Raw genomic sequence first — 20,382 nt, 5'->3', positions numbered from 1 at the left:
TGAGCTAGCCACCTCCCAAAAATGTAAACTATATTATATATATTATAAATATTATTTAATATCAAAACGTGTTTCAACGTGTCGAAATTTAGTATTTTTTAGAATTAACGTGTCGGGATGTCGTGTCGTGTCGTGTCTCGTGTCCGTGTCCATGCATCATAGGTAAGTACTGGGCTCCACAACACACACTAAAGATGAAATACAAAATTTATTTCTTACGAAGGGGGAATACTCTCTCTTATTGGCAAGTATACGCTCAGTAGGATTTTTTTTGTATCTTGCTTTCTCTATCACTATTTTGGTTTTGATTTCTTCCTATTTTATTATAGATGGGGCAAACACATTCTTCCACGCTCTTGATCCCTCTGCAATTATTAAAAATCATTCTTCGAGATATGGAAAAACACTCATAGATAATGATAGGTCATCAAAACATTAAGGAGGAACAAGTAGGAACATAATATTATTCTTGACAACCATCATATGATTCTTTACCATCCAAAACTTCTAATGAAAAAGCAAGCCTATATTAATATCAAGCGGAGCATGCACAATGGAATATTCATTTATGTACATAAATAAGGGCTATGATCGAATTAAAGGTAGTATCGTTCAGAATGGCAGTGACAGTGATGGCGGATCTCAAGAAAATATCACTGAAGAAATTAAAATTAACATAAGGAAGTGAGTTAACGGTGAAGGATTTATGTAGTGTGCATAACGTTATTAATAATATTTTATTAAATTTTATAAATTTATGAATACTAATTAAAAACACAGAGCACGAGTATATAGTTATAAAATGTCAATTAAAATATACATTAAAACTTACTTAATGTACTTATTAAAAGCTGTGGACAGTTATTGCAACATTAAACCAAACATATACGTTAGGATTAGTGAAAAACATACAAAACTTTTGGATCAAGAATGACATTAACAAAATAAAATAAAATTGGAAGAAATATATTTTTAATAAAAGAAAGCTGCCTTATCAACAGAATTTATTTTAGTAACGGTGATTAGAAAGTTAAAAACTTATAATTCTGTAAATTATTTATTATTAGTTTAGTGGCTTATTGTCCTCCATAATTTATTTGTATTATTTTAAGCAACACTGCATAAATTTCTTTCCTTTTCTTCAACGTTCAATCATTCTGGAAAAAAAAGAAAAAAAGAGGTAAATTAAAAAAAAAAAAAAAGAACCAAAATTTGATTTGCTTTTTCAATTGCAGGGGAAAAAACAAAATGTAAGAGTTGTTTGGAGCAAGAAGCAAATGAAATGAACAGAGAAAGGAATTGTTCTTCTTTCTCCGTTGGCTTTCATCTTTCCCCAGAAGTCCCTTGATCTTTCTCTCTCTCTGAGCTGAATTAGGGGGTCAAATTGAATGAAACACACAGACCCACATGTTGATTTTGCGTTCTCTTTTGGTTTTGCTTAAAAGGGTCTCGTTTTTCTGAATAGCCAGTGAAAAAGTTTGCACCTTTGGCCCCAAAACTTGAAGAGTGGAGGGAGATTCACCATAATTCCTCACATCCATGGAAGGTATTGTGTTATCAGAGATTTGGGTTTTTCATATGGTGCTTATTTTATTTTTTGTTTAAGTTCGCTTCCAATTCATGCATTGAATGGCTTGGTTGGAATCCAGGTCCAGGATATGAATTGGTTGTATTTTGGGGGAGTTTGTTGTAATGGTGAATATGGCACCAAGGTCTTGAATTTGGGGTCTCTGGGTTCTGGGAAAGTTAGTCAAAGTGAAGGAAAATTGGGATTTGGTTGAAATTTAGTCATAATTTGAAATTTAATATTTGATTTGTTCAGATATTTAGCTTTCTTAAACTTTTTGTTATGACCCCAATTTGAACGGTTTTTGTTTGCTTTGTCAATGTCATAAAATCATGCCTACGCTTGGATCTACTTTCTGTGTTGCATCCCATGTGCTTTTGCAAAATATTGGTAATTTCGGGACTTTGTTTTTGGGGGGTTGAAGTTGTTGTCTTTTTAATTTTCTTCAAATCAAAAATTTTGTTGTATATATATAAATATGAGGCGTGTAGATTAACTTGTATAGCATATACTTTTGTTTTTAAAATGTTTTTGTTAACAAGGATTTGACCCTGTTATGTGTTTATACAGCAGAAAGGAATTTTTTTTGGCAGCTAGAAATGAAATTCATTAGCTATATGTTCCTAGTGATCTTATGTAACAACCTCTTAACCTCTTTAAATTATTAGTGGAGGATCTATATCATCAAAGCAGGTCCCCGGTTATGCAAGCGCCTTTTAAACATCTTTTTGTTGTGAAATCATTTTCTTATTAATATTTGATCAAAACAAGTATCTTTCTGCATCAAGATTTGAAGAAAGCAGCTTTCTGGCTCTTACGAAAATTTCAGAATATCAACTTGTCTTAAATTGTTCATGCATCCATCCTTTTTCATATTGTCATCACTGTTAACCATGATACCATGTGTCTGGTTTCGTAACATATGTGATCAATTGAATTGGCTGATATGGCATTAAATTTTTTCTTATTGATGTTTCTTATTGCATACTATTTTTTTATTCTCATTATAAAACATGTATTTAACTTCTGCTTTTCTTTTGGTGTTCAGAATCAAATGAGTTGCATTCAGAAGACAATAAAGACTCTATGGAGAAAAACAAGAAAAGAAGGCTCAAAACTCCTGCCCAGGTTATGGCCTTGGAAAAATTTTATGATGGTAGGAGTACTTCTTTTGTCTTATAGATGTTAATTTGTCTTGCTAAGTGCTAATTCTTAAGGAATTTCTTTTTCCCATTTGTTTCCAGAGTACAAATATCCTACAGAGGAAATGAAATTAGAACTTGCAGATGAATTAGCGTTGACAGAAAAGCAAATATCTGGATGGTTTTGCCACAGAAGGTTAAAAGATAAAAAATTGTTGAAAAATGAAGTACATGCTAATGGACGACAAGATCGTTCAAGTGGTGTCATCCATGATCGTGGCAGTGGGCTAGGGCAGGATTCATGTGGAAGCACCAAACACGGTGATTATAGGTATATGGATCCCAAAGAGGTTGAGAGTCATGGCCTCTATAACCATGACTTTTCAGCTGCTGATATGACCTATGCACATAGGAACCATTATACAGAAAATGATAGTGCAACAGATAATACATCATCTGAGAGTAGCTCATCTTTGCAAGAACGGTTGTTTCCTCAAGGCCAGGATCCATATGATATGGAGGATTCTAGATATTTAACACCTAACGGAGCTCTTCCACCCCGAAATCCCAAGGGTGCAATTAACATGGGATATAAACCATCTGGATATTTGAAAGTGAAGGGAGAGATAGAAAATGCTGCTATAACTGCTGTTAAGAAGCAATTAGGAAGGCATTATCTGGAAGATGGTCCACTACTTAGTGTCGATTTTGATACAATTCCTCCAGGGGCATTTGAATGTCAAAATGCAGATCCCGTTGATGGTAGGTTGTACTATATGCATTCAATTCTCCCATTTCTCCATGTCTGATTCAATTTGTTTTGCAAGACTAAAATGGTTTTTTTGTTGAAACAATACAGTTGCTTCTTTGGGTTATAGGAATATTGTTGCACACATCATGTAGTGAAAAAGATATTTGGCGTGAGAGGGGTTGAATTATTTATATAAATAGCAAATAAAATGTTTTGGAACAAGCATTTGCTATGCATTGGGATGATTTAGGTGGGATTGAGGAATTTGAGTAGTGTTTCTTAATATGAATGCTAGCAGGGTCAATGACAATTAATTGGATCCGGAGATCTTTGGTCTACAATAATCATCAATATTTGCCAGAAGATTGTTGTTCTCATTAGGTCTTGTATGAAATCAGATTCGCTAGTTACACAGATTCAAATAGTAAGCTTTATGTCATTATTCATCAGTTTTTATGAGTTGGAAACTTGTTCGTGGAGATGGATGCTTTCTTCTAAGAACTGCTCATGGCTTTTGCATGCTCTTTTTTGTGCACTACGCTTTTTTGCTTCTTTAGGTTATGATGATCTTTAAATGTTTTACTAGAAAGATTTCATCTTAGTGTAGACAAGAGGGTTTATTTTCCTTATTCTGTTGATTCATTTAACTTTAGATCTAATCTCTGATTGCATCTAGTCATTTTGAGAATAGATTGAGATTCTTACCTGTCTAAACTGATGAATTTTGGCAGAACCATACTATGTTCCAAATCCTGCTCTTCCAAATTCTCCAGAAGTCTCTGCTGTGAAAAGGCAATCCAGTCTTAACTCCGTAAGTTGAACTTTTTAATGCATATTTTTTCTTTTTTTTTCTCTTTTATCATCATAGTAGAACATGAGCTTTTTAAATTATATGATACTTGTTTAACAAATTGGGCAGTTAGCTGATTTTTTTCATCACAAGCTTATGATGAATGTTAGTTTTTTAAAAATTGGTGCTTAATAGTTAATCCCTAGCCTCACTTTATTTTCTTTGTGTGTTTGCAGAGATATGATCCATATTTTACCAAATTGAATTCCCAAGATTCACATATGGAAGGAGGTGACTTTGGCTCCTTGCATGATTCTGATTTCCGGGATAAGCATGATAAGAAAGCCGGCCGACATATAAAACAAAGACCAACTTTTCACAGTTGTACAAATCCTTTGCCTGGCAGGAGCTCTTCCCTGGATTTGTATGTAGACTCTACTGGGGAAGCATCTGCTTATAATAGCACTAAGAATCATAGGAAGGGCACTAAGCTTGGTGTTGAGGGGATGAGATCTGATTCTGCTTCAAACCCTAGTGATAACTATGAAGAGAATAACCTTGTGGTTAAGCAGACAGATTCAATGCTACATGGCTACGATAACTTCAATCTGAAGAATGTGCAAAGGAGTGAATATGTAAAATCTAAGCCTTCAAATTCAATACATAATTCTCGAAAATCTGAGGATATTGAAGAAAGAGGGCTTTCTAAAAGGATGGCAAAGGTCCTCTAATATATTTGCCCTTTGTGTCTTGTGCATGTATTCATCAATTTCTTATGTTTACAAATTTGACTTAAAATGCCTATTTGGTTGCATTTTTTCAGGAAGAGAAGTTTAATGGGGATAGAAAGGTAAAAAAACTATATCATGATTCAGATAGGGTAATGATGCTTTCAAATGAAATGGTGAGTTTTAGATGCATAAACTTACCTACGACTGTCTTTGATTATTCGATTTTCTGTTCTTATGCAAAAGGTGTTTTGCTTTGCTATGTATCCTTATCCCTTTTTTCATTGACATCATAGGTTGCAAAACGAGCTAAAGTTGATCTACCTCAAGAATATGATGTTAAACAAGCACTCGTTGCTGAGAAGGAACCAAGGAAAAATCAGAGGTATCCATTTATACCTGTTTGATTTTATCTTTTTATGACTACTTGCTTCCCCAGGTCCTCTCAAAATTCTGTGAGCTTATGTGCATGTCTGCGCCCGAGTTTCTTTTTTATTTAGGGTTAATTTGGCTGTTACTTTCTAAGTAGAATAGTAGATTACTTAGTAACATTTATATTCACAATTTAATGTTTTTAGATGAACTTTGCTTACCTCATGAAAGTAGAATAAGAAGGGTTCATCTGTTGCACATCTGCCAAACAGTAATAATGACAAAGTCAGTGAACAGAAATGATTGTTGGAGAACTCTTGCAATTTTAAATTGTTTACTAATGGTGAAAAAAAAAAAAAAAACTAAGCAGAAAGTGTTATCTTTATTGATATAATTAGTTCCTTAGCTTCATTCCTCTCTCTTTACTGAAGAACAGAATATATTTATAGTGTATGGGCATAACAGGTTGATTTTACAGTTTTTAAAGTTTTCATCCAAATTGTTATTGGATATCGAACTCCTTGCTAACACCATCATGTATAATCTTGTAGATCTGCTGCAGAGATGCCATCTAGCTTTAGTGAAGATGAAACTGCTGAAACTAGTTCCTCACTGGATTAAGTATCGTTGACAAATGGTAAAAAAATGTGTAGGGTTTTCTCTAAGCCATTAGGTGTGTACAGTCTTAAAAGACAGATTTATATTGCCCAGTATCATGGGAGGCACTGTTTTGTGGCAGCAAGAAAGTCACATGACTAACTTCATTCGCTGTTGTGCTTGCCTATTTACCTTTGTAACAAAAGAAGCCCCCCACCCCCTCTTCTTTCAGAGTTTTGGATGTAAAATCTTATTTTCCTGCAGCTGCTTGTGGTAGGAGAGATCCAAATGCTGTTTATACATGTCCTTTTTTTATTTTTTTTCCTTAATGGTTCAATTTTATGACAGTGCCTTTGGCATCCTGGTTTGGCTCAATTGGGGTCCTTGCTTGGTAGAGTTATCCACTTGTTTTTTTATGCTTTTAGTTTTTTAGAAGAATAATTTTGATTCACATTGTATGAGAAGAAAGGCCAGTAGAAGATCCAATGGAAAAATGATTTATTTTATTTTATTGGTGAACCAGTGGAAAAATGATTTATATTGAAGATCCTTTCATCAAGACATTCATTTCCTTCCTTGCATCTCCAATTTATAAAACAAAATGTCTTCTTTTGTCAAAGACCACCTCCTGATTTCCATTTCTCTAGCTTCAAACATCTCAAAATTGTCACTAACTTTATTTAGTTAGAAAAAAGTTGGAAATTTTAAAAACAATGTTAATATTAGTTTGCGAAAATCAATTTGGTTTGGAAGTCACTTGTAAATATACATAGAAGGGTGAAAACATAATCTTACAATTAGAACACTTTTTTGTTGTTGTTGGAAATACAGGGAAGGAAAACACAAACAAAAAACTAAATACAAACCATTCTGGGTATAGTGATCCCCATTTGGTCCCTCAATAGCAGGTAATAGCAGGTCCTTACACTCCAATGGAGGACTAGTAAGAGTTTCCAACTCCCAAGCATGATCTTGGGCACTAGAAGCCAGTCAATCTGCAAGAACATTCCCTTAACAAGCCAATCTTTCCTCAGCAATGCTTGAATTTTGTTGACTAGGGAGAAGAAATGTTGATTCTTAGAAGAACCATCCTTAGCAAGGTTGACTGCCATAGTAGAGTCAGTCTCCAACCAGACCTTCCTGTAGTCATAGTTCTAAGCAACTTCTAACCCCAGTAATATCCCTTTCAACTCAGCAAGTAGGGCATTCCCATGACCTGTGAATTTTCTAAATCCCACAAGCCAATTTCCACTTGAATCCCTCAAAACACCACCACAGGAAGATCTTTCTCCATCAGGAGAGCAACTACTGTCGGTGTTAACTTTGATCCACCCAGACAAGGGAAATTTCCAGCTAATGAGACACTCAGTTCGGCTTCTAGGAATAATACTCGCTGTAACGAGAAGCCTATCCGCAAGGAAAATACTATCCACTATAGATTTGATCTGGAAAAAAGGTGCTGAGAGGATTAGGGGCTGTGTCATTGAAGATGAAGCTGTTACGGTCCTTCCATATGCACCAACAAGTAATGTTGAACCAGAGTCTAGTATCCTCCCCTATGGTGCAACCACTTTTGTTATTCAGGTGCAACCCCACCCAATTATCGAAAGGAAGCATGAAGAAGCTAGATTGGATTTCGCTGGGAACAATCTTCTTCCACACTTTTTTAGCCCAAACACAATCTCTTAGCACATGGATTATATCTTCCAAAGGGTGACCACAAGGAAAGCAAGCAGCAGAATCACACATCCTTCTACGAACCCTCTAGTCGTTAGTGAGGAGCTTGTCATGCAAGAGAAGCCAAAGGAAGAGTTGAATTTTGTGGGGACCATGCCACTTCCAGGCGAGATTCCACAACTGATTGTTCGGTTGATACGAAGGGGATAAGTAATAATAAGCAGACCTCACTGAAAAATTTCCATCATTAGAAGCACTCCAAATAACTTTATCCTCCCCATCTTCTGGAAGAGGGGGGAGTCAACCCAGCAATGAGGTTGATCACTTGGATAGGAAGCAAGTGTTGAAATAGGTCCCATCTCCAGTAGTCTTGGGGGTTCACGTAACTGTTAACACAGGAGTTTGACATAGCTTCCTGCACAGGGCCCGTAGCAACAGACAACATATTCTCCACCTGAGGGACCTATTTATCCAGCCAAATTTTTGTTTTCCTCCCATCTCCAATTAAGATTCTCGAACCCTGCAGAATATGTGGCCATTGACTCAAAACAACACTCTTGTCTATTTTTAGATAGTTATGTAAAGTCAATGCTATGAGTTAAATAAACATAAACATATTTAATTTACCTCACAAAACAATAAAGATAAAAAAATGAAAGGTAAAAGTTGAAAAAAAATTAATATTTAGTTTGCTTATCTGAATGGAAATCAAAATCAAGTAATGTTTTAGAAAATAAGCATAAGTTAGTTGATTTAAATAATAAAAAAGCTAAAATGACATTTTTTATTTTTCAAATTTTGTTTTTCTCATTTTTGGGATTTTTTTAATATTTTTAAAACAAAAAATAAAATAAAACGCATACAACAATTAAAAAACTCTTAATTATCAATATTCAAACTAAAATAACATAAAAGAGTAGCAACACAAATACGAAAAAAATAATCATTAATTAAAAAAATTATCTTAAAAGCAACAAAACATGAAACCTAGTTATAAACTCGAAATTCAAATTACAAAGAGTCACTTTGATTCTCCCTTAAAGAATTTATATTATAACAACGAGATAGGTAATACTTACAAACTTTTTTCTTACCACCTCGTACGTTACTGTTGAATCAAAATCAAATCATTGACTCTCACTTGATGTCATTTTATAACCGTTGATTTGATTTTGATCCAATGATAACAAATTGGTTATAAATAAGGGTACAAATTATAATAACCCGAATAATTAATTTTATTAATTAGAGAATAATGTGTAATTAAGGGTTAATTACATGAAAAGACTAATTCAGAGCTAAGTCACTTTTCGGGGTAAAAGTGCAAATAATAAAAATGTTGGATTGAAAGTGAAAATTATGCAAAGTAGGTGAGACTTAAAATAAATATGTGATGCACCATCGGGACCCAACTCACTAAAATTTTGAATTAATAAATCAAGGGTGTATTGTGAAAAAAGAAGGGAGTTAGGGGTAAAAGTGTATTTGCACATAAGAGATATTTTAAATCCCATTTACTCTTCTATCTCCTCACTCCATCACTCTCACTCTCATCTCACGATCTCTCTCTCCCTCAAAACTCCACCATTTTCATTTCTTTACACCTCACTCCATCGACCAAGAGAAAAGGAAAGGGAACAAACATAATCTTCACCTCATTCATCCCTTCTTGGAGAGAAACCCGTATCTGGAGCAAGAAAAACCCTCCCCCTGCTTCCTTGTGTTTGGGGTGCCACCTTCAAGTAAGAAAAAGATGGAGTTTCTCCACTTTGGTGCTTGGGGTCTTGGCTTCTTCTAGTTGTAGAAGCATTGGAGGTAAGTTTCTATAGTTTAGTTTGAGGTTTTGTGAATTTTCATGGATACTAGAGGTTAGAGTTTTATAGAGAAATTAGGGTTTTTGTATTTAAAGCATGGGTATGCAAATTAACACTTGAATCCTTGTTATTATGTGTAGGAGTATTGATTCTAGTGGTGATATTGAGTTGGAATCACCATACGAACTCTCTTTGAGAAAGGACTTAATTGTTGAACCTTAAAGAAATTTTTTTTTTGGGGGGGGGGGGTAAGTGTTTCACCTTGGTATATTGGTATTTGAGTAAGGTTTTGATGAATAGATATGTGGTATGCGTTGTTTGTTGGAATGGTTATTCACAATAGGCAATTTGTTGGTGAATTGATGTTTGGCCTTGGAATCCTTAAAGGAAAAGCTTGGAAGTAATCACCAAAGGTAAACTCTTGGAACTTGGAATTTATCCCTCTTGTTGTTCCACTATATTCCTTGGAGTAATGATTTATGTGAATTGATGTGCATTTTGTATTAGAATATGGAATAATGCATGATAGGAGAAAATATACTTTTTTTATGAATGCATGTTCCCTGGCCATGAGAATATGTATAAATAGACTTCCCTTGGAACTAGTTTGTGAAGAAATTCCTTGTGGTTAAAACCTGAAAGGAAAAACCCTTAATACCTGTGCATCATGGAAGTGAACTTAAGGGAGAAGGAGTCTCCAAGGACCCTTAGTTTATTGAGATCATTTTCTCATCCCGTGTGAGGAATTATATTTCAGGTACCTCAAGCGAAGGAATCAGGACTTCCCATGGCAAGAAGTCGATTTAGGGTATGATAGCCCTTGTCTTCTGACTTGGCCTTTTTTTATATAGAAACATGTTAGGACTATCCTTTTGGAGAAGAACATTTGGATATTTGTGTGAGGAGTTGTATAATTGGTCATATGTGTGTATGTGTCAAAAAGAGAGCCAAGTATGAGATAGGCTTGATTTTTGGTGATATTAATGTCAAGGTGAACGTGTATGTAATTTGAAGGGATAGTATACCATATTTTGTAATCTTTGGTACCATAAGATATGGGAAGAGATATGTATGTAGGTATACATTTTGATGTATTATTTTTGGATAACATTCATGTAAGGAGCATATTGCCATAAGTTAATGGCTTGATGTCAAGGATATTGGATTCATGAATGAAATGTGTATATTGATGCTTGATTATGATGAGGAATTGTTAGTTATAATTGATTGTCATGGTTTATTGATGCTCACCGGCAAGTGTACCGATCGCACAAGTAATACAGTGATAAGAAAAGTATCGTCATTACAGGGATTGTGATCGAATATCAAATAATCGTTCCTTTTAAGACGGAAAGAATTCGAATAGGTGTGAAAAATGTTGTTGATTTGATTAAAAATAAGAACTAAAGGCAAGAACGTATTTTTAGGGTTTTTGTTATGAAAAATAAAACAGAGATTGGTTTTATAAAATATGAGAAAGCATTGTAGCTAGAGTACACTCACCAAATGATCCCCGCTTCTTACTCTGGATTGATTTAAAATACTCATTTAAATAAATACTCAGATAATTTATCATCTAAAAATATTACGTAGTTAACTCTCAATTCCTTGCAAGGTTAACCCTTCAACCCCAATTCCTTGCAATGTTCCTCATGGAATTAAGCAATGAACACGATAAATTAAGCATCTGCAATCAAATATACGTCTATTCCTAGCACGCATACAAATTGTTATCCGCTTCCTTTTCAAGATCAAAACCCCAATATTCCTATCTAGGGTTCTAACCCTCAAACTATCATCAACTATTAGATTGATCAGTTCTAACAAAGAGGATAGAAATTACGCACAGAGTAGAGATAAATGTAAATATATAAATGAGTAAAAATAAATCAATCTGCTGTAACAAGGGTTCACATAAGGATTGTGACCCTAACTACAATAAAGAGTACTAGCCAACCATGATCATGGCTGACATAAAATTAATGAAGATAAAGATGAAAGAATGTAATTACAAAAAGAAGACTAAGAACAATCCTTCGTTCCTCTCCTCCTTATGAAATCCTTGTTTTCTTCTCTGTCGTCGAAATATTTTCCAATAAACTCTCGTAGCTTGCTTTTTATATCCCTCATTCGTTTCTTCCAAATTTGCCCCTTTCAGAACATGGTGTTTTTCTCGCAAACTGGCGCGGGATCGCGCCACTGTGGCGTAGAACCGCGCCACATCCCTGGAAGATGGCCTAGCAACCCATCTGGCGCCAAATCGCGCCACTATGGCGCCAAGTTGCGCCATTCCTCTGGAGAATGGCCCAGAAAAATCTGATGCAGCTCAGGACCAATTCTTATGCAGATTCGCGCCAACCGTCTTTAAAAATTTTGTTTTCTCCTTCTTTCTCCCTATATAAACATGACAAATAGGTGAGAAATATCATTGAAATGGAAAAGTCAATATAATAAGCAAATATGTATATAAACTGCTCTTTTATGACTTAATCCTTTTCATTTTTAGCTTGGAAAACTACATTTGCCAGAGGCACATCATTTATTAGGTATAAAATTAGAGTTATACTCTTAGAAAGTGGTCTAAGACTCGATTGAGAAGTTTTAAACTTATAATTTTGAAATATCCTCTGTTTCATGGTACTTTTAGCGCCAAGAAACAAAAAAGAATCGAGTCATGACGCTTCCAGTGCCAAGAAGCAGTGGGGAACATATCACGGCGGCTCCAGCACTATGGTAGCGCCTCCAGCATTAACGTATAGGTTTTCAGCATAAGCGTAATAAAACACACATATCTTGAGTTAAAGAAGAGTAATGTTTAGACCTATGTAAAGCTAACTCAATGATCTATAACCCTGTAAAATCTTAGGACCTTGTGATAAGTGGATAAATCCTGGTCCTATTTTAAAGTTGCTGCTCTACTTCCAAAAGTCGTATTTGAAGCAGTTGTCTTGTGAGTTGCGTAACTCTGCTATACTTAACCAAATGGTTAATGTTATACCTTGTTGGAAAACTTAAGTTGTCTAGTTTAACATAATAAAATATTAGAATTGATGGTGGAGTCATGAAATCCCATTTTTGGAAATAATATTGGTTGTTCAGTTCCTCGTATGATGACAAAGTCTTTTTTTTTCATTGTTCTTCAGTAGAAGGACTTATAGAGTCTGTGGTACCATTAGTTGAGTTTATTATCATGATAAGGAAATGAAAAAGTTTATTCATAATTTTACACTATTTATCTAAAATCTAGTTGTGCTTAATACCATAATTAAGTTAATACATCGAGTTCACATGAGGTGTTACATAAATGGACTATACGACTTGTTATAGGCCTACAACTCACCTTGTCTTTGGCTTGTCTTGACTTAATCCTTTTTTAAAATAGTATAAGCTTGGGCCTATACTATTTGACTTTGGGCTTGAGAGCAAATAACTTTACCTTTATTTATTTGTTATTCTGTAGGATTTATCTATATAGGCTGCATTCGCTATATAACTATGACTTATGATGTGACTTACATAATAATATTATGGAAGTAAATAAGCAATATGACATACTCGATAAACTAATTATATAAGGTGTTATATTTGACGGTATCATAAGAGTGCTCTAAGTGACCCCACTATTAAAACTCAATTATAATCATTCATAGATATATAGATTAGCCTAACACTCTGTTATAAATCATATATAGACTTGGTGGCTAATGCGTTCTCTCGGGTAGTAGATGCAAGGCAAGTGTGTATGGTGGTTGAGAAAAGTAAGGGATAATATTGGGTTTTTACATATGATGAGAGCTAGGTCATTGTGTATAACACCTCACAATTCTAAATTAAGTATTAAAATATTAAGTGAGTAATTAAGTGAAGGATTAGTGGAAAATTCTGAAGATTAGGTCAAAATACAAAGAAAGGACAAAACGGTAATTAGCCAACACGCAACCCTAGGAAGATAAAAATTGAGTAGAAGGTCTCAGATGGTAAAAATAACCCTGGAAATGGATTCAGAACTAAAAATTGAATGGATAGGCAAGTTTTAGAAAAATCAGTGAATGATGTTTTTACCGGGTCAAAATACCGCGGTACGATTGCACCGTAAAACATGCCAGTTGAGTTTTGAGCTCTAGGTTTCAAATACGAGTTATAAATGGTCCATAGAACTAGGAAATATGATTTATGATAATATTTGATGGAATTAAGTCAGTTTGGGGAAGCGTGCCAACGACGCGCGCAATAGTTTAAAACAGTATTTTCTCCAAACGACCGGAAAACTCATGATTCATCTGATCAAGTATAATTAAAGGGCAGAGGTTAATGTTAAAAATTTGAGTTTCTAAATAGGTTGTGAATTTACGGACGTTCAGTGGCATCAGAGGGAAAATTCAAGTTAGTTTAAATCGCGTGAGGTGGCGGTGGGACCCACCCCACTTGAAAGTCACTTAAGCCACCTCACCATATGACTATTCATCATCTTCTCTCTCCCCTCATTCTTCCAAAAACGCAGCAACCCCCTCCCTTGGACCATTTGAGTTCAAATTTTCTTCCTCTCATAACTTCATCAATCCTTAACCGAATCGAACGATTCTTGTCTTGAAATTCGATGGAAACGATCATCCAAACCTGTTCCACCAATTAGTTTCCCTTGAAACCCTCTATTTGGTGAGTTATTGCCCATTTACAGCTGCGAATTTTTGGAGGAATTTGAGGTTTTTGAGTCATTTGAGCTTCCATTGCTTGGATAAGTCTTGGGTTAGCATCAAGCCTTGGTTGTGAGTATATTTCCACCCCATTTACATGGTTTGATTGTAGTTTATTTTCATGAACCCTAAACCTTGAAATTTTGATGTGTGATGTTAGAGAGCTCAATTGGAAAAAGTTTGTACATGAAAGTGTCTTAGAATAATTTGTATTAGCTATAAATGCAATGGAAATTTTAGGTGAAAAATGTGATTTTGTAACTTAGAATATTTTTGGAAGTGTCATGACTTGGATTTTGGAAAATGTTTTAAGATGTTATTGGTGAGTTGATAGATGATTATATGTTGATATAAAGGTGTTGTATGAGGTGTGGAATGATTAAATAGAGTGAGAATTCTTTAGAAATCCCAAGAGTGCAAGTCGGCCATAGAGTAAGTTTTAGGAATTTGATGTGGTTTGTGTTGATTGGATGATATATCAAGTGTTAAATGGTATTAAATTGGGTTGTGTGGTGGTTGGGAAGTGGTTGAATCAATATAAAATAATAAATGGTATTTAAGGACATAAAAGAACCTAGAGTGAATTATTTAGCAAAACGATACTTCAAAGACGTAAAACGGAAATACGCATTTGAATTAGCCTCTTAGCAACCTAAGGATGTGTAATAAAATGAGAAAGAAAATTTAGAAAAATAAATTTGAAAAATGGCCTTGTTTGGCCGAACCTTCCAAGGAGGGGAGGTAATTTTGTGGTTTTTCGCGTTTTGATAGAATTGACGTATACTGATGGATGTACATGGTTGTATAGGTTGCCGTACGTCGATTTGAATTCCAAACTGTGAATCGGTGGATTGCCCTTGATCCTGTACCAATTGGGTTGAGGTAAGTGATTGGATTAATGAATGTGTAAATGTGAATTGGCATGCGTTTTGTGAACATTGAGTAATTGGGAACGTCCTATGTGTAGGCGTTCTGTTGAGTAACAAACTTGGAACCTAAGCTGCTGTGGAGCTAAGTGAAAGACATTTGAGGTAACCTCTTGATACTGGGGCTTGTTCCTCTTTTCTGTTCCACCATACCCGTTGAGGGTAATGGTAGGAAGTGTATATGAGTAGTGTAGAACAGCATAAGCATGCATGTAGCATTTATGAGGGTACTTATGTACCGAGTCTCTGGCCAGTAGACAGTGTATCCTTCAATCAGTGCGGACTTCCACTGGATAGGTCTCCGAGAGGGAGTTCTAGTTGACTTAGGGTCGTGGTGTGTCATCCGGGTAGGAGCACACTAGGAAGTCTCGGGTGTATATGAATGGAAGAGGTACCTTGGTTGTGGTTCTTGGAACACGCCTTGGATGAGACCCGTAGGCTTATATGCCGAGGACGTTGCGTGGTATTGGTAGCTACCATTCCAGCTTCGTCGTATTTTATATCCCGATATTCCCCAGTTTCTCTAAATCCCTTGCTATATCCCGTTTTGAAAGTGGTTGTTTTATATTACTTATATGCATCGAAGTGAACCATTAGGCAGAGTTTTCTCCAGAACCTCTGGGTTACTGAGATATATGCGTATATCTCACCCCGTCTTGGGGCACTATTTCAGGAGGTAGCAGTGGCAGTGGAGCGGCGGGAAAGAAGCCTGTGGGATAATTAAATGGAGCATTTCATTATTTTGCACTTTGTTGGCTGATGGGACGTAAATTCGTTCCCATCTAAGCCTATTTTGATGGCAAAATACCTTACGTTCCCTCATCGGATGAGCAACTTCTGCATGAAATTCACTTGTTTTACACATTTATGACAAAAACACAATGGGGGAACAGATGGTAACGTATTCCTTTAAAATATATTAAAAGGGGAACGGACAGAGACACATTTAATGCACCTGCTCCATTCATTTAATGCTTCTGTACGCTTTGCAGGTAACGTAGAGTTAAAGACTTCTAAAAAGCAAGGCGGTGCACCAACTGAGCAGCTGGAAACGTGAAGAGCAGGGAATCAAGAGTTCTCATTGGCTGAAAACAGAAGAAAAACATGGGAAGGCCTGCAAACAACGGCTAATCATCACCAAACCCTGTTCCATTCAGCAATTTGCGCAGCTTCCATACTCTGTTGCCACCGTCCCGTCCCATCATTCAAGCAACTAGCTCCAAGGGAATTACAGTCTTGCCACCCTCCTTCCATCTATAAATAGGACCTCCCTCACACAAAAACATCAGCGAATCCTGGAGGGTTTGCAGTCCGAAAGGAAGAGATCACTTAGTAGTAGTTAGTAACTTAGTTTAATTTTCAGTTGTAATTATAGTTAAGCGACAACCCTCTTCCCTTCTCTGTAAACAACCATCAAGACTCCTCACGAACAATTACCCATCTTTCTCCATTTACTGTTTCTTTTTGTAAACTGTCTTTTAAATTAATATAAGTGTTTTTCTCTTCGTTCCAATCGTTATCTCTTGACTGAATCTCGGGTCTTTGTGATCTCAGTTGAGAATAATTATGTTTAAACTATCAGCCATGAGCTGAACTATTTGTGGAACGGGTAAACTGTAAAACTCTTAAAGAACTGTTTCCAAAACTCTTGACCGAAGCTTTTTGTATTTCTTTGGCTGAGTAAGCTATATTCATTGTGCGCCAATGGAAATTGGGTACATACTGAGAAAGGAACTTCCATAAGGAAGTGATTTCAGACAGCTTAGCCATTGGGGGAAGGTAGATGTCATGGCAAAAACGCTACTGGTCACCTTAGGAATAAGGGGCCAACTCGTCCATTTTAAGGTTCTGAACTAAGTACCTGTTGGAGTCAAGGGAGCCATAGGAATATGGAAACTTGTGAGCCATCTAGACCATGAGCTGAGGAAACAGAGTTGGAAGGCAAAGAAACTGGGACAAAGCCAAAAGGTGCTAAGTCTTGAGCAGAGAAAACATCCCCTTTAAGAGTGAAGCAGTGAATCCGTTCCTTCTGTTAAACTGTTTTAACCACCACCCTGTTGTCTCTTGATTATAGTTATTTCTGTTTTAGTAGTTTTATTTTATTTTATTTAGTACTTATAAAAACTCCAATGATTGTTATCTCACCTTCTTCTAAACAGGAAGGATAATATACATAACGCAGAGAGCAACTGTTTGCCATCAGATTGAACCTACTGTTCCTGAGGAACGTTGTCAAGACAGTAGGGAACGTTTGACCAGACAGTTCATTTACTAACTTTTCTTCTCATTTTCACTCTTTATAAACAGTGATAAAACAATAATTAGCACTCTATCCTCGTGGGAACGATAATTTGGGCATTAATACTCCCTTTATTACTTGATGCGTGCACTTGCGCACTTGGGTTGGAACTAAGGGAACGAATCTGTGTTCTGCAAGAACAGAGGAATGTCCCCTATCAGAACTTATATTTTTCCACCATCAGCAAACCACCCAACAAGATTTTGGCGCCGTTGCCGGGGATAGAAACACTAACTGTTGTTCTTATCATTGTCTTCTAACACATATACTGTATATATGACTTTACTTTTATATTTTCTTCTTTATCACTGAATCTGCTGTGCATATATATGCCCTGTGCTATTGGTTTATGAGTGAAGAGTTTGAAACAGACTCTAACCACTCCATTGAAGTACCTGAGTTTCTCTTTGATCCTGAGCCAGAACGCACACTCCATAGGAGGAGAAGGAACCTCAGGGAAAGATTTCCCGAAAATATGGCTGATCACAATAATAACAATGAAGAGGTTCCCCCTGAACAGAACTTCAAACTTTAGCTGCTCCTTTCAGGAACAGACCAGATAGGGGAGTAATCTTTTCCCCTGTAGCACCAAATTTTGAACTAAAACCTATCATGTTCCACATGATTAGGGAAGCAGGGGTCTTCAATGGACTCCCTGCAGAAGATCCTTACACACACCTCACCACATTCCAAGATATCTGTGATAATTTTAAAGCCGAGGGTGTAACAGAGGAGAGCATGAGAATGAGGTTGTTCCCTCACTCCTTGGGTTTAAAAGCTAAAACATGGATGAAAACTCTCACCCCTGGATCAATCCACACATGGGAAGAACTCTCTAACAAGTTCATAGAGAGATTTCTCCCAATGTCTCGACAAGCTGATGTTAGAGCTGAAATCTCTAACTTCAGAATGTTTCATGGAGAAAATCTCTATGAAGCATGTGAGAGATACAAGGACATCATAAGAAAATGTCCAAACCATGGGGTAGAGAGTTGGGGAGTGCTACAATCTTTCTATAAAGGACTTGACCATACTTCTCAATCTCACCTAGATTTTGATGCAGGAGGATATTTCTTTACAGGAACACTTGAATCAAGATACGAAATCGTAGAAGGGACTGCTGAAAGATGTCTCCAATGGCCAATAGACAGAGTGAGCCTAGTAAGGAAGCTAGGCATGCTAGAACTAGATAAACAAACTGCCATGGAAGCTCAGCTGGCATCACTCATGAATGAAGTGAAGAACCTGAAAGCCGACCAAGCAGCACCAAGGATGGAAGTCTTACAACTCACAACAACTGAAACAGAACCATGCTCAGCCTGTGGTGACCTTCATGACTCAACAGACTGCCCATCCACTGCATTGGTATGTTATGCAGAAAATTTTGGCAATAGAAACCTCACCAGAGACAATCAACAAGCAGGACGAAATACATATTCAAGCCGTGGAGGAACTATCATTAAGGATCAGAACCACAACACCCAATGGAGACCACCCAATAACCAGAGACCATTCAACAACAATCAACAACAGCAATATCAGCAAAGCAGCAACAGTGGAACGTTTGAACAAAGGAGAAACAACTACGTTCCGTTCCACAGAGATGACCAACATATCAATACCCTGGAAAATTATGTCAAGGAATATGTCACCAGGAATGATGCAGTGGTCAGGAACATTGAGTCTCATCTGGGACAGATTGCTGCCAACCTTCAAACCAGAACACCAGGTTCACTACCAGGGGACACTGAGGTCCCCTCAACCAATTTTGAAAGCCCTTGAGAGGTAAGTATCATGTCTAGCTAAAGACATTAAACTAAACGCTGACTGGGAGGCAACCCAGTAGATACATTTGCTCTTTGACAATGAGCAAAGTTTTGGGGTGGTTACTCTTAACCACACAACTCCCAAAAAGGAGGGAACGTCTGATGTTCCTCTCCAAAAAGTCCAAATAAAGTACGTTCCGTTCCAGGAACTTAGTTTTGGGGTGGTCCCTGACCACACAATCCCAAAATAAAAATAAAAATAATATATATATATATATATATAGATATATAGATATAATTATATGTTTTGTTCATTTAGATTTATTAAATAATAGATCATAGGTTGGTACGTCCCCTTTTCCTTACTTAGTACTCACTATTGCATGTTTTCTTATTATTTATTTCAGTTAGTTATTTATTTATTAGTTAGGAAAAGACAAAGGGAACGTTCCCTGGGTTAGGAGATAAAAGTGACTGGGACACCTGTCCCTGCTGAGTCACTTAAAAAGATACGCAACCATATCTAATTTGCATTCATTGCAATTCTTGGAAACACGCGTAGAAAAAGCAACCGTCCCCTCAACCACTAAGACAACTGCACCCCTTTTCCCTCTCTCGCAGGTCCTGACCTAAACCGTTCCATCTTCGCACACTCATTCCATCAGTTATTGGTCACTAACTTCTGACCACTCGTTCTGCAACGTCCCATTCCATTACCTCTTCAACCCCCTCTCCTCAACCTCCACATCCCAGAAACTCCTCATTTTCTCCTCACTTTCTATTTAAACTCAGTCTCTGTTTACTTCAAGTTTTACTACTTCCATTCAACTCAGAATCTTTTATCCCTCTGTATTATGCCCTAACCCCCTTTCTGCCGAAAATGACTAAGCTATCATTCAAGGTGACTCCAGTGGCCAACCGTGGTGAAGAACCAGAGCTCACCGAACCCACCGTTCATTTGTACCCAGAAAGGAACATTTCTCTGCAGCAAGAAAAATTGGTCCTGCCTTCATTTGTGAAGCAATCCTTGACCAAGCTCCGGTGGCTTCGTTTTGCCACTGATGATCGAGAAGTAAATATCTCCATGGTGGGAGAGTTTTTATACCAGACAAGGAGGCTGCCCGAAGATGACACCACTGATGTGGTAACAGTAAGGGGAAAACAAGTGTCATTTTCCCCACCGATGTCCAGACGGTACTCTACCTTCCTACTGTCACCAAATGTCCGTACCAGGAGTACCTAGACAGTAAGGAAGAATC

General features: G+C 36.6%; 2 protein-coding genes and 1 non-coding gene across 3 annotated transcripts; 1 reads left to right on the top strand and 2 right to left on the bottom strand.

Moving 5' to 3' along the window:
- The first annotated feature begins 1,237 nt into the window (after positions 1-1,237).
- On the top strand, positions 1,238-6,412 carry LOC133302945 (homeobox-DDT domain protein RLT1-like). The gene is made up of 8 exons (XM_061502768.1): positions 1,238-1,546; positions 2,616-2,723; positions 2,812-3,471; positions 4,192-4,271; positions 4,487-4,972; positions 5,074-5,154; positions 5,275-5,363; positions 5,902-6,412. The coding sequence occupies exons 1-8, from the start codon at positions 1,540-1,542 to the stop codon at positions 5,969-5,971; spliced, it is 1,581 nt and encodes a 526-aa protein (XP_061358752.1). The 5' UTR covers positions 1,238-1,539; the 3' UTR covers positions 5,972-6,412.
- Positions 6,413-7,101: 689 nt separating this feature from the next.
- LOC133302948 (uncharacterized) lies at positions 7,102-7,696 on the bottom strand. Its single transcript, XM_061502772.1, has 2 exons — positions 7,610-7,696; positions 7,102-7,503 (listed from the first exon to the last, which is right to left on the bottom strand). The coding sequence occupies exons 1-2, from the start codon at positions 7,694-7,696 to the stop codon at positions 7,102-7,104; spliced, it is 489 nt and encodes a 162-aa protein (XP_061358756.1).
- Positions 7,697-18,236: 10,540 nt separating this feature from the next.
- Positions 18,237-18,343, bottom strand: LOC133302950 (small nucleolar RNA R71). The gene has a single exon (XR_009750406.1). It is a non-coding gene; the product is annotated as a small nucleolar RNA R71 (small nucleolar RNA).
- Positions 18,344-20,382: the final 2,039 nt, after the last annotated feature.

This window comes from Gastrolobium bilobum, unplaced genomic scaffold (assembly GCF_033153095.1).
Source record: "Gastrolobium bilobum isolate Gb01-03AN ecotype WA unplaced genomic scaffold, APGP_CSIRO_Gbil_v1 utg19044, whole genome shotgun sequence".
In the NCBI taxonomy this organism is placed as follows: domain Eukaryota; kingdom Viridiplantae; phylum Streptophyta; class Magnoliopsida; order Fabales; family Fabaceae; genus Gastrolobium; species Gastrolobium bilobum.
This window is presented reverse-complemented; position numbering and strand designations above follow the sequence as displayed.